Source organism: Anser brachyrhynchus (genome assembly GCF_964034855.1).
Source record: "Anser brachyrhynchus genome assembly, chromosome: 18".
In the NCBI taxonomy this organism is placed as follows: Eukaryota; Metazoa; Chordata; class Aves; order Anseriformes; family Anatidae; genus Anser; species Anser brachyrhynchus.
In genome coordinates, this window is record NC_137711.1 from 6,599,033 (window position 1) to 6,612,265 (window position 13,233).

Below are 13,233 nucleotides of genomic sequence, written 5' to 3' on the forward strand. Positions count from 1 at the left end.
TGTTCTAAACAAAGTTGAAAGGAATGTATTTTACATGCAAGTAGGAACATGGGTTTCTTGAAAGCATTGCGGGAAATGCTTTCCATCAGCAACCTAGGACACCATAAATCTCACGCAATTTTTAACTAAGGATTTGAATGCACCACATACAAACACACAGCTATAAAAGTTCAAACTAAAATAGAAATTTCAGTATAGTTAAGGGGAGCCTTTTTTTAATCAAATCTACTGGAAATTCACAACTTGCATTTTGCCATCTGACATGTCATCTCCAATGTGGTAGATAATTACTTACTTGCAGGAAATGTAAAATTACTTTCTTGTATCAGTAACAAGCAGATGATAAAACCAAGGCATACTTGAACCACAGATATCTTATCTCTGCGCTAGAATCACTTACTTGTACCTAATTATTTTGTGGTATGAGCTCTCAGTAGAGGCATGTTTCAGTTAAGCCGTGCCACTTCTCCCCACCCCTTACAAATGAAGGGCTGACTAGTCTGAATGTAAATTCTGAAGAAGTATTTCTGAGCCTGCTTTTGTTTACCAATCCCAAAGAGATCAAATGCTGAAAGCAATGGCTAATTTTAGGAGAAGTGAAGAGCCACAGTGTGCTTACAACCCTTGGATCTTGGCAATGATCTGTCAGAAGGGCCATGCATCACTGCATCCATCCACTTAACACACTTAAGAGGAGCTCCTAAGTACAATGAAACTACAAAGCCTTGGCAGGTTGCAGGACGGTTTGGCTGAACTCTAACAGTTTTGTCACTCAGTACTTCAGTTTTGGCACCACTGAAAGACGGATGGCAGAGACCTCTGGAAGCGGCGGAGGGTGGCACAAATCCCTTGGCTGTGCATCCGAACTGCACCCTTTAGTGCCACGGGGTCACTATCTCTCCAGACGAGAAATGTCTCCTTTCAAGGCACACAAGCACCCAGTGTGGGCCAGGGGAATAAAAACACTTCAATTTCCCTAAACGGGTTTGTCCAGACCTAGGGGAAACTTTGGTCTTGAATCAACAACACAGAGGCAGTTACACTGCAATTCAAATACAAGATCAAAAACAAACAAAACTCCAGCCTCGTATTCAAACTATTTCAGTGCTGTCCTCCAATGAGGAGGTCTCTAAAAGGAAGATGACATTTAAGGAGGACCCACTTTTGGCTCATCATCAAGATACTCTGAATGTGACAAGCCCCCCAAGCAGCTCCCCTGCCTGGGGCAGGAGATGCCCTCAGGAAGTTTGGAGCTGAAGGGCTCTTCAGTTCTAAAGCTGGTACTTATCTACCAGCATTTATTCAATAAAATGCTCATTTCCTCTTTAAATTAAATGTGGTTTTGCAGTGTCTTGAGCATGTTCGCATTCCTGCTCTTTTTGCTTGAAAAAATCCTGGGAAAATTAAAACTGGAGAACAGCAATAACTGGGCACAGAATAAAACAAAGATTCTATTTACAGGAACATTTGTAGAAAAAAAAAAAAGGCACACTTAATTTAAACCTTTCCTATAAGACCAGGACGTCCAGAAATGGCTTTCTGTCTGACAGCCACCTAGAAGCTGCCCCAGATGTCCATTAACTTCAGACTGAACACAAGCTGACTATTGTATCCAAGACACAGACTGTACGGCTGCCAAGCCATTTAAAAGTTTTCATTAACTCTTATTTAAACTAGGCAAAAGACTTGCATTTTTGAACGTATAAATACAGCTGGCCACAAAACAAAAATTATGTCCTAGAAAAACATCTAAGATTTTGAAATTCAGCTGAATTATCCCCAAGACTGAAAGTGGAACCTCTCCAAAATTACGTGAAGGTACAACCAGCACCCACTCCACGACCAACAGGAGTCTGCTGCTTCAGTGCTTGCATGGCACTCGGGAAATGGAGGTGTGGACCGAAGGAGAAACCTGCAACCAAGGTGGCAGACCTGACTACCTACTCTTTTGGTAATGCTTTCCCAGGTCCAGTTCTACCCTGAACCAGATCAGTAAGCTTTCCTGGAAGAGATCTGTTTCCATAAAAAGATCCTCTTTCAATGAATTGGTGTTTTCTGAGAGCAGACTTTCCATTCTTGCATACAGTAAGAGGGGCTTCTGTTAGAAGACAGTACCTAAAACATTTAAGAAGTATAATTCCACACCAATTACTTCCTTCCCCCAAAACTCTTGCTAAGACTGGACTGTAGTGAACAATAATGCCATGCCTTTCACCGTTATGCGAATAATGATTTGATTATTTTTTTCTTTAATGTTTTTCTTTAATCTGGGAATCCAAAAGATGCATTTCTTACCAGGCTGCATCTGTTCATATGGAGCTGGCAGTTCCACTTCGTGCTATAAATCACCCCATGGAAAGCATATATCCCAACATCCACTCCAACCCTAAGCAGCTCATTTTGTGTCAGAATATGACACTAAAGCTCAAGACGATCTATCCCAACCAAGCCAACGTTGTTAAATATTGCTAAATACCCTTTAAATCAGCAACCAAGTCATGGAACTCCACCCCTCAGAACAAACACTAGAAGCAAGGGCTGGAGGGGACCAGCTCTCTGACGCCTATCTTTAACACTCCTGCCTTAACCTGGCTTTGCCTTTGCTTGTTCTGAACTCTGTCCTGGTAAGCAAGGCAAGTTAAATGCTGCCTGCATCCCATTCTGACTGAGAATAAAAATGCTCACCTTGGGCTGTCTGGGTTTGAGCTCTTTGAGCTTGCTGCTGAAAGGTCCAGCACGCTGAAATTGGCTAGCACACACATTCCTCGGCTCACAGCTCCGTGCTGTCCTGGGAGCTGCTCACCTCCTTGCGTGCTTCACAGCTCTGCCTCAGGGCCCCTTCAGTGAAAACCCACTGGAAACACTTCAAGCAGCTCCGTGACACAGGGCCAGGGTGACACTGAGCAAAGGTGACCCAAGAACCAGCATTTCACATGGGGCACATGCAGGGAAACACCACTTTCTCTGAAAAGTCATCCCAGAGAAACCATAACAGCTAGCGTTTCCACCACAGCTAACTACCATCAGCTTGCTTCCCCACAGGCAACACAGTCTTCAGGGCAATAACCTGTGACTCCCACGTGGCTCCTCAATGCAGCTAAAGAGCTCAGTGGCAACTGTCTGTAAGCAGCAGCATTCCCTTGGATGCAGTACCATGGATCCGGTTGGAGGCTCTGCTGGTGAGACAAGCATTACAGAAGTACCAACCTGCTGTACTGAACTCCCTGGACACACAGCTTTCTGAACCCTGTAACGATACTTGAATGTAACGGCAACATCCATGGGAAAAAGATTAGAGGTGCTTGTTACCGCTTCACAGCAGACAAGGGGTCTCCTGGAGAATAAAACCTACAGATTAGTGGGGCTTCCTGCTGGCCAGCTACGAATGTCATGCACATTGCCCCTTGAAGCATCTTTCCATCATACCCGCCTTCCAGTCACAATCTTTGGATAAACATGACCTCTCTGTGCAGCAGGGCTCACATTTAGGTGATCAGTTTTAAATACACGGTCTTGATTTACAGGACAATATTCAATGAGGAAAGCCCTGAGCAACATTAAATCTGTTCTAATACTTAATATTTTCTATTACACTTTCCCCTCTGGAAAAGAATACCACTATTGAAAAGGCCATTTTTAAAACTGGTAATGGCCATAAGGGAACCAACTGTACAAAGCAATATATCTTGGGCTTCTTGCACATCAACCCTCACAGCTTTCAAAGAAACAGGGGAACAAACGGAGAGCCTAAAGCTACACTGAAAAACAAGCAGTGAAATTCCTGTCTCTCCCTTTCCCAAGCCCCAATGATGGTATTAACAGAGCATGCTGAGAAAGACCAGTTGTGGTTCTGGTCTTGGTTTAAAGTCTAAACCAACTCCTAGTCTACCACAGAAGTTTAAAATAAAAGTGCCTTACACTGGCTTGACCCAGGAAAAAGCTGATGCTGCAATAATGCTTCTCATACAGCCTGCAAAGGAAGGCTTCTAAACCCTAGGGAAGACATATCTTTTGTAAACTCAAACAGTTATCTTCACGGAATGGATAAATTAATACGTGTGTCTCTCTGAGAATACTATACAGCACGAAGAATTGCAAAAATGGCAGGAAACACAAATTCATTCTTTATCTGCTGGGAATGTGAAGGCCACTGTGCTGATGTCATTCACACTGTCCCAAGGTTAATATGTGCCGTACCATTGATTCTCCGCCGGTTATCACTAGTCAGTAAGCTATTTAAGATTAAAAATCAGATTAAAAAAGAAAGCTGGCTGCAAAGATACACAGGAAAAGGGAAGTGAATAACTGAAAGTAACAACTCTTCCCTGCAGCAAATGAACATGGAAATAGCATCTCTTGTAGAAGACACTGACAGTCAGGACTTCAGTGCAGAGAAGACTTCTTACCCTCTTGCCCCTAGATTTATTAAGTATCCTGCCAGTGAGTTTCACTTGCACAGCTTGGCAAAAAAATAACGATGGCTTCTCTCAGCTCTATCGCACGGTGTCCTCCCAAGCACAAGGACTGCTCTGCAGTTACAGCTCTGAACTACAACACCAAAAATTATCCAGGCTCAGTCTTAACTACACCACAGGCTTCATCTCAGCCTGTCTCACCTCCCACTTCTAGCTGCTGTCCATCTCCTCTGCTTGTTCCCTGCTGGTAAACTCTTCAGGGCAAACTCTAGTAATCGTCTTAGAGCACAATTGCAAACAAGCTCTCGGCTCCACTTCTCCAGAAGGCTGCCAGTTTCAAACGGCCTTTTCAGAGCAAGATCATTCATCTGCATTTCCAAAGGAACAGTTTCACCCTTGTGCACAGAAAGAGTAACACGCTTCATTAATCCAGTGACCACTGCACAACTCAATTCCCTTATGTGATTACACAAACAACTTTTTTTCCCCCTTTAAACCAGGGCAAAAGACAATGACATTCTCCACTGCAACACCAGAGCAACACTGCTTGGAAAGAAGATGGGGCTGAAAGTACATGTTTAATAGTATGGCAATAAGCAGAGCGGTTTTTTGTTTACAAAACACACTGCAACACTTATCTACATTAGTGAAGGACAGCATGTGGGACACTGAGCTTTCTTTTCCAACAGTAAATTTAGTGGCTTATTTTAAGAGATCAAATAAACCTTGCACAAGATTATAGCCTGTACAAGGTAGCTTATGGTTGTGGACTGAACGACCAAAAATCAAGGTAGGCCGCAGAGGTGGCGGCCTGCGGTGACAGGCTGGTGGTGACAGTCACTGGGGGAGACCAAGTCCTGACAGAAGTCAAACCCAGCAGCAGGCTGGAGGGCAAGGCCACACTGGGTGCTAATGAGCTTTAATGCCAAAACGAAGCCTGGCTTATCACTCCCAGAAACGCCCTAGGCTCACCTAACACAGATGAGCACTTGCACTCTACCTGCCTTCTGGGGTTAATCTGCATGAACCGTACCCATCTCTCAGTCTGCAGACCTACTTATTTCAGTCATTTTTAATCAGAAAAAGAGCAAATGCCCAAAACCACGACAGTAGTTTCAGTCAGAAAAAGCTTGCAAAGCACCACTACAGGTATCACCATCAGGAAATACATGCTCTCTCTCTTCAACTACTCTCTCCCCTTCTTCATAAAGGGAAGGCTGGCCTTCGGTGTTGTGAAGTCAAAAAATTCAGAGATAAAGAAAAGATGGAATCAGGTGACTATGGAAAAGGAATATGCTGATCACAGAATCAGAGCCAAGGCACAACTGTCCTGGTACGCTGTCTTACCCCAAACAAATTGCACGCAACATTTCTATCCAACACCAGCTAAGCAACACGAACATAAAGCTTAAAACTTGATTTTCAACACCCAGAAAACCTGTATTTCTAAATTAATCATGTTTAACTATGATCTATACAAACATCCTGCAACTGAACCTGCCCAGGAAGCGCTGATATGAAGAGGAGTGCCATCGTTAAAGAATTTCTGTAAGACAGCGAAGGCCCAATTGCTGAATGCTTACAATAATGACACACCAAATACCCAAACAAGGCAGAACTTGCACACTTTGCCACGAAGAGGCTTAGACGTGGAAAGTGATTTTTTTCAGGTCACCAGCATTTAAGCAAGAGGTACCAACTCTGTACTGGGGCAAGAGAAAAAAAAAAAAGGAACAAAGAAGCAGACAATATAGTGTTGCTACATATGAAGATTGCTAATGACCACAATTTTCTATTCAATAGAACTTCCGATAGTAAACTATTTCCCCAGAGAACCTGTCTTGCTTTTTCAAAGGAAACAAAAATAAAAGCCTAAAGTTTTTCTTTTTTTTTTTAATGCTTTTTGTTCCACTGCCTGCTCTCACCTCCCATGTCTGTAATACAAAGATGATATGCAGAATGCGGAGAATTTTTCCCTTTGATTTTCCCATGTTTCCAAATATACATAATAGCAAAGGGAAATGAAAGAGGAAGAAAACTATGTGTGTAAGAGAAGGGGGAGATTTTAAAATACGTGTAATTCAACTGGGGGGAAAGGAAGAAATGAGGATTATACATTTTTTAATTGCATAGGCATCAAATGTATTTCCGTATTCTGAGAAATTTTGGAAAAGAAAAAGAAGTCATTATTTCTGAAACCAAATGACTTTGAAATTCAGGACAACTCTTGTGAAACATTTTTTCTCCTCCCCCTTCCCTCATTCCTTACTGTGTTCTGATTCAAAGCTTTATGACACCAACACGTGATATTACTGCAAAGGATCTAAGTTCTACTGCATTGACTTTGCCCCTCATGCTGCCGTCATGTTAGCACAGGGACGAGGTGCCAGCTCACACAGGCCCAAGACAGAAGCAAGGCTGTTGGTTGTGTAAAAGCATAAATGCGTTCCTCTGGCTGCTCGCCTGCTATGCTGTCCTTCAGCTCTGCCAAATAACGTGTGACTGGATAATGGCCCATCATATTCGCGGCAGTATCAGGAGACAAATGGAGCATTAGCTCACTGGAAAAATCAAAGATCCCATTTAATAGGTTTCTCAAAGGAATTTTTTTAAATTAAATTTTAAACAGTAAGAGCCTCTTCATTTTAATATATTACAGATTTACGTGCGTAGAAAGGAAAGGACTATATCTCCAGTAGCATAGCAAATTGCCTACCAGGTAGGTTAGCCCCATCTTAAAACGCTTTATGCTCTTAACTGTAGTGATTAAATGAACTCCATTTTAAGGAGCTCCTCAAGTGCGCTATAATTAATTTCAAATATTTTTTTCTCAGGAGGCAAACTTTATAGAATTCCTAAGTCTCGACCCCTTCAGCTTGTACGTACTGGCTGCGTCACTTAAACTAAAAAGTCAGAGCTGTGACCAGGAAGAAACAGCTGTGTCAAAAGCTGACGAACATATCTGACCTTGGTATTTGCTACAGATAGAGAGTCTCCTTGTGGGGCTGCAATTCACATTCAAAGCAAGGTGGGACCTTGACTCTCCACAACAGGATCCCAGTTCCATACCCGCTCCACCCTGAGGCGCCCTCGAGTTTTACTGGCCCATCCCCAGAACCCCACAGAAGGGAAGGACAAGCGAGGCTGTGTGACCAAATGCCTTCTGGAAGCATCTCCCACAAAGCAGCAGTGCACCTGGGCACTGAGGACTGCCCTGTCAGCACGCTGGTTTGAAGGAAATGGCAATCGCCGATTTCCTTTAAAAACATGAGCAATCACATTCACATATTCCACTGCAACAAATGTCATTTTCATGAGCTTCATTAATTGGCAGCTGTCACTGAAGGACTCCACAAATCCTTGATACTGGCAGCTTTCACTGGCACTAAGTTTTACTCACAAGTTTCAAATCCAGACTTTGTCTTTTCCAGACAGATTTGAATGCAGTCTATTACTATGTTTATGCACAGATGAATGGTAACAGGTCCCTGCTAATACTCCAGATCTAATAACAAATATTTATACTTCTCTTGACATTGCAGAATCTGATGCCCATAACATTTATTAACAGCTTCCATTCAAGTCAGTTCAACAATGTTAATATCCTTTGAAGATTTAAGCATGCGCACTCAATTGCTTTTAAGTTCAGGATGTTACCAACACAGCCACCCTTTGCGAGAGAATAACTTCCCAGACCTGATGTCTGAAGAGACCACTCAAGTCACCGATTTTGATCGCCGACCTAACACAAGACAGAACACAGACACCCGACACGATAGTTTGTGAAGAGATTTATGTAATTGGGACTCTGTTATCTGACAGTGAATGCAGTTAATAAAGATTATGTGCAGGTCTGTGTCATCTTAAAGTATCTATAAACACTGAACTTTGTGTTTATTACAGCGTGGCAGAAGGGGAAGCTGATGTATACAGAACAGCCAGTCCGGATGATGCCACCCCACTGCTTAATCTCCCCTTTGCAATGACCTGCTACCACCTTTCACTTCATTCTTCCTCTGCTGGAACTAGCTTAGTTGAAACAGCAACAGAATAATTGAAATGCTAGGCTTTATTATTTAATTCAGGGCCATATAACGTAAGTTTTTTTGTTTTAATAAACTTGTACACGTGTTATGAGCACGTTGTTTGTCATCTCCCTTGAAAGATGCATTTTTCCCCTCCTACAGCTATTCTAAGTCATCTTGAATCGAAAAAAAGAAACGTAAGCATGATACATGAGGAAGCAAGAAGGGAAATTATGCAGAGGGGAGAAGGGTGGCACTGTTAACTAACAGAGCAGGAAGCTGCATTTCCAGGGAACGGCACGACATTTAGTCCAAACCCAACAAAATTTCACACAATGATTCAAAGTGAAGGACTATCTGCAAACATAAAGGTTAACGGGGTGCTTGTGCTCTGATATACGAGGCTCTCTCAAAGACAAGTCTGAGGTATTGTTTACTTTTGAAAGTTGCTGCAACTTCCTGTTGAATTACTCAAGAGCCTCTGGATGCAGAATGAGACAGCACTGCACGTGGGACTGAAAAAAAAGAGACAGATGCCAGGATACCAAGACACATGTAGCTGAGAAAACCGAGCTCTACGGGCTAAGCAGCATCAAAAAGAACAAGCCCGGATCTCACTGACAACTGACTAGAAGCTGTGGTCTCTCATTTGAGGTACTATATCACTTGTCCTTTTTGTGCTGAAAAAATAAGAAAAAAGAAGCTCCTCCTTAGGCCTATGCACAGACTGTTTGTTGGTCACAGTGTTAATGCAACCCATCATCCCAACAATACCCGAGTACTGCAGAGATGAAGTGTTTTATTCCAACAGCCAGTTCACACCCAGAGAGTCTGGCCACAGAAAGACAAGTCTGTACGCTGGAGCACAGTTTGTTTTTCTAAGCTCACGTTGTTTCGTTGCCTGGCCAAAACACTCCTGCAGCTGAACTCCCCCTGGGAGACCACCCCGTTCGCTTCTGGGAGGAAGCGCTCGCGTCCCACTGCAGCAGAGGACACAAGCAACAAAGCAATAATTCAGCAGTGTCTGCTTCTCCGGTACAGAGATTGTGGGTCACATTAACTGGCACGTCATTCCAGCAGTAAATATGTGACACAACAAAACAGGAGGTAATTGCAAACAATAATAAATAACACACCCACACAAGACGGTCCATAGGTGTGTGCTATCACATTTGCCTCTTCCCAAAAGGCATTTAGCATGGGAATACAGCCAGGCGATATCAACAACTAGCTTCTAATTCTCAGGTTAAGTATACAGTGTATTTCTAAGTGTTCAGATTATGAGATTGCTCATACTGCCTTTTGAAACTAAAACGTTCTGGTTGTTTCTCTTTTATATATAATCTGTATTTGTATTGCATATTTGATTCAATCAATGCAATCATTGATTGCATGTTCAACAGGTAAAGCAGTAGCTAGAAGCCAGAAGCTTTCATAAATTCCTAATGTGACCGAGAGTGTTTTCTTTAGTTTTTCATTTCTAAAATGGGTTGAACAGGAAATTATTTTACCTCTGTACAAACACAAAAAGCCAGCCCCTCGACATTTCCAGCAAAATTCCCCACCCTGCATCAGGGTGAAGAGTTGAAACCTTAACACTTTTGATAAGCCAAAAAACCCAAGATAAGTCAATCACCTCTTAAAGTTGATTTAGCTCAAACTAAATATTTTCATGAGCTAACTCTGAACTGTTTTGTTTTGATTCTGACCTCCTTTTAACAAGAAACTATTGTAGTTGGTTTAAACTCCAAAATGAAGAACTGTTTAAATTGGAAGATCATGTTTCCTTTTGCTCGAAACAGTTTTAAAACTGACACCAGTATGCCATTCAGCTTCCAAAAATATCCAGTTTATTTGACAAAATACGGGGAAGGAGTCGAAGTTCACCAGCTATGAAAAAGTGAACATTAAATCTAGTTCACATTTCATCAAAGCCTTGATCTGAACTCCAAGGCTGAACACCATTAGTTTATGTGCACAGGCCAGCAACTGTCTTTCACTCTGATCTCCCCTCTTAAAGTGTACAACAGAACAGAAAACCCTAACTTTTGTGGACATCTTTCAAAAGGATGCATTTTTTTTTATTGAACGGTGCATTTGCAAAGCAAATCGTTTCAAGGTGACTGCAGGGTCATCTTCATGGCCATCACTTACAACCTCTCTCACAAAATCAGTTCACTGCATACACCTCCTGTTAACAGGGAAAATGCCGCTGGCTACCAAAAATATAGTATAAGACTCCTGGCTACTGAGTCTAGCTTGCTGGTCACTGGGTTGCCTGTTCCATCCCACAAAGTTATTGGGTAGCATTTTTAAAAAACAGTTCGACAGATGGAAGGTTGTTCTGACTCTAAACAACTCCAGACCAAGTATTTTGCCCATTATTCATCACTGGCTTACCATCTCATAAGTAATGCCAATGTTGACACTGCAGGGCAACAAGAAGTCAAAGCTTCCTTCCATAGAAACTCTTCCCCAGAGTCCGAAAGCCAGGTATGTAGAATAAGATGATGAGGAACCAAAATTTAAGTTTGACAAAACATGTTTCTATTACTGGAGTAACTGGAATAAAGGACCATGTCTTTGAAGTATGAAATCACAGTAAGCTGAATAGTAATAGTGTTCATCAGCCAGCAGAATATTCTATCAAAAGAAGGCAACAGATCCTGTTGAATCCAAGAGACTACTGGACTTTGATGCAGCAGTGATTGAGTGGATTTAGCCAGAAGTCTTGCCCAACCTTGAGACCTAAAAGAAAAGCTGGACACTGCTCATGACCTAGTAACTCATGACCCTGCTCCTACGGCAAGTGCTGAAGGGACAGGTTCCGCATTCAGGTGAATGGCACTCCTCAAAGAAAGGGAAAGTATTTCATTTCCTTGTTTGAGGAACACCGCTCTTCACTTTTCAACCAGTCTCTCTTTATTCTTTAGTAATAATTTATGTTTATGTATAAGGATGTGATAATTACACAAAGAAGTTTCTAGAGAGCCTTGTAACACACCTGACACCTTCCTTTACAGACTTGGATAGAAAATGCATTCCTCTGCTAAGCCGAACTACCATGTTTCAGCCATGTTCCAGATTAACTGGTGTTAATTATATTTGTGCTATTACTTCTAGCAAGACAGAAGGTATATATTTTTTATCACTATTTATGCTTTATTAAACTTATTCAGATCTCATCATCATTTAGGCTATACAGAAATGTTTATTAATTAAAACCCCTTATCTGGATTACTTTTATATTACTTTCCATAAATTTTGTATTGAAAAGTCTTGGCAACATTACAAAAAAGATAGCAAAGGGTACTATGTAACACTGCTGCACAAAGCACAGAACCAAAGTACTCAAAACCTGCATAACTGCTGGAACATTTTACATTAATGTATCAATAAATAGTTATCAAAAGCTTTCAGCACCAACAGGAGTTGCACCGCAAGCCTTCCTTGAGAAGCTAAGACAAGCTTCTCCTGGCAGTCAATAGCTAGCAAGCAGTGTTGGTCTGTTTGTGCTTGTTCCTGTTTTATAAGTGTTTATAGTAGAAATAAGAGGTGAAAATACTTGTTTGAGCAAGCTTATCCGCCAAGCGCTGTAGCAGTGAGCGCGCAGAGTGCTTGGCAAGGAAATATGAGATTGAACAAAAAATGTAACCAATGGCTTAGGACCTAAGTCCTCTTTTTAAAAATTAATGTTGAGACAGATTTTAACAGGTAATTAGTTATCTGAAGACAGAGCCCAGCATTAAGTCCTCAGAGCCAATTGCTTGTTGCTCTTGTGTTGCTCTTTAATACCTTCCTAGCAGTTAGTAAGAAGAGCTTCATCGCCAGCCACTCCTTCTCATTCCTGCTGGTCTTTTGTTGGAAAAAATCCCTCTTGAGTTAAGTCAATGTAAGACAAACTAACATGTAAAAAACGTGATTTATTGAAAGGCAGTTCCAAGTTCTCCACACATGCTCAAATCCCCACGACTTCATAAGGTCTGCCTGCACGGAACTGGAGAGAAATAACAGCACGCTGTTACTGTACCGCGGGGAAACGCCGCGCCGAGCACTTGCAACAGCCGGCATGCACACACGGCTACGGCAGCACTTTTCAAACTTTCCTGCTTGCAGCCCCAGCACCTGCTCCAAGCAGCTTTTCCAAAAGGCTGAAGGCTCCAGTGTCTAACTCAAGTCACCGCAATCCTGCGAGCCTTGCGACCACCCTCAGCTGCCAGGAGCCCACCACCCTTCAGCAACGAGGCGCTTGGCAGGCAGCACTCTGACGGACATCAGCAACACCAACACAGGACCCTCGGAGAAAGCAACAACCAGTGGCATCAATATGAAGTTCAGCTTTTGGCAGAGGTGCAAGACAGGGTCTCGCTCCTTCTCTGAAGCCCAAACAAGAGCTGTGACCAGCCCCAGCGCTGGGCAAGCTCGGCAGGGCAAGCCCACGGAAAGGCGCTGCTGAGGATGCAAAGAGGGCACGAAAGTCCCGTTAGGAGCCCGCCGGGAGTGCCGCCCACCCACAGCAGGGACCCCCGAGGCCGGGGAGCACAACGCCCGCTTCCCCGGGAGCCCCCCTCTCCTCGGGGGCCTGCTGCCAGCCCGGCCCCCGCTCGTCTCCTCGGAGCGCCGGGCGCGCTGCTTACCCAGAAGCGGGACCCGCAGAACACCTCCATGGCCGCGGCAAGGGGAACCGAGCCTCTCCTCCAGGCCCACGCCGGGCAGCGGGAGAAGCCGGCTCCGGCCCTCCTGGGCGGGCCGGGGGCGGGGAGGTGCGGGCCCGGCGAGCCCCGGCCCGCCCT

The 13,233-nt window shown here is 43.3% G+C and overlaps 1 protein-coding gene across 2 annotated transcripts in view; it reads right to left on the reverse strand.

Moving 5' to 3' along the window:
• The window catches only part of ABCC3 (ATP binding cassette subfamily C member 3), a 48,442-nt gene extending 35,209 nt beyond the window's left edge, over positions 1-13,233 (reverse strand). For both annotated transcript variants that reach the window (XM_080560365.1, XM_080560364.1), the window contains exon 1: positions 13,078-13,233. In XM_080560365.1, the coding sequence (XP_080416491.1) occupies positions 13,078-13,107 (30 nt within the window). In that variant the 5' untranslated portion in view covers positions 13,108-13,233. The remainder of the gene's footprint in view (positions 1-13,077) is intronic.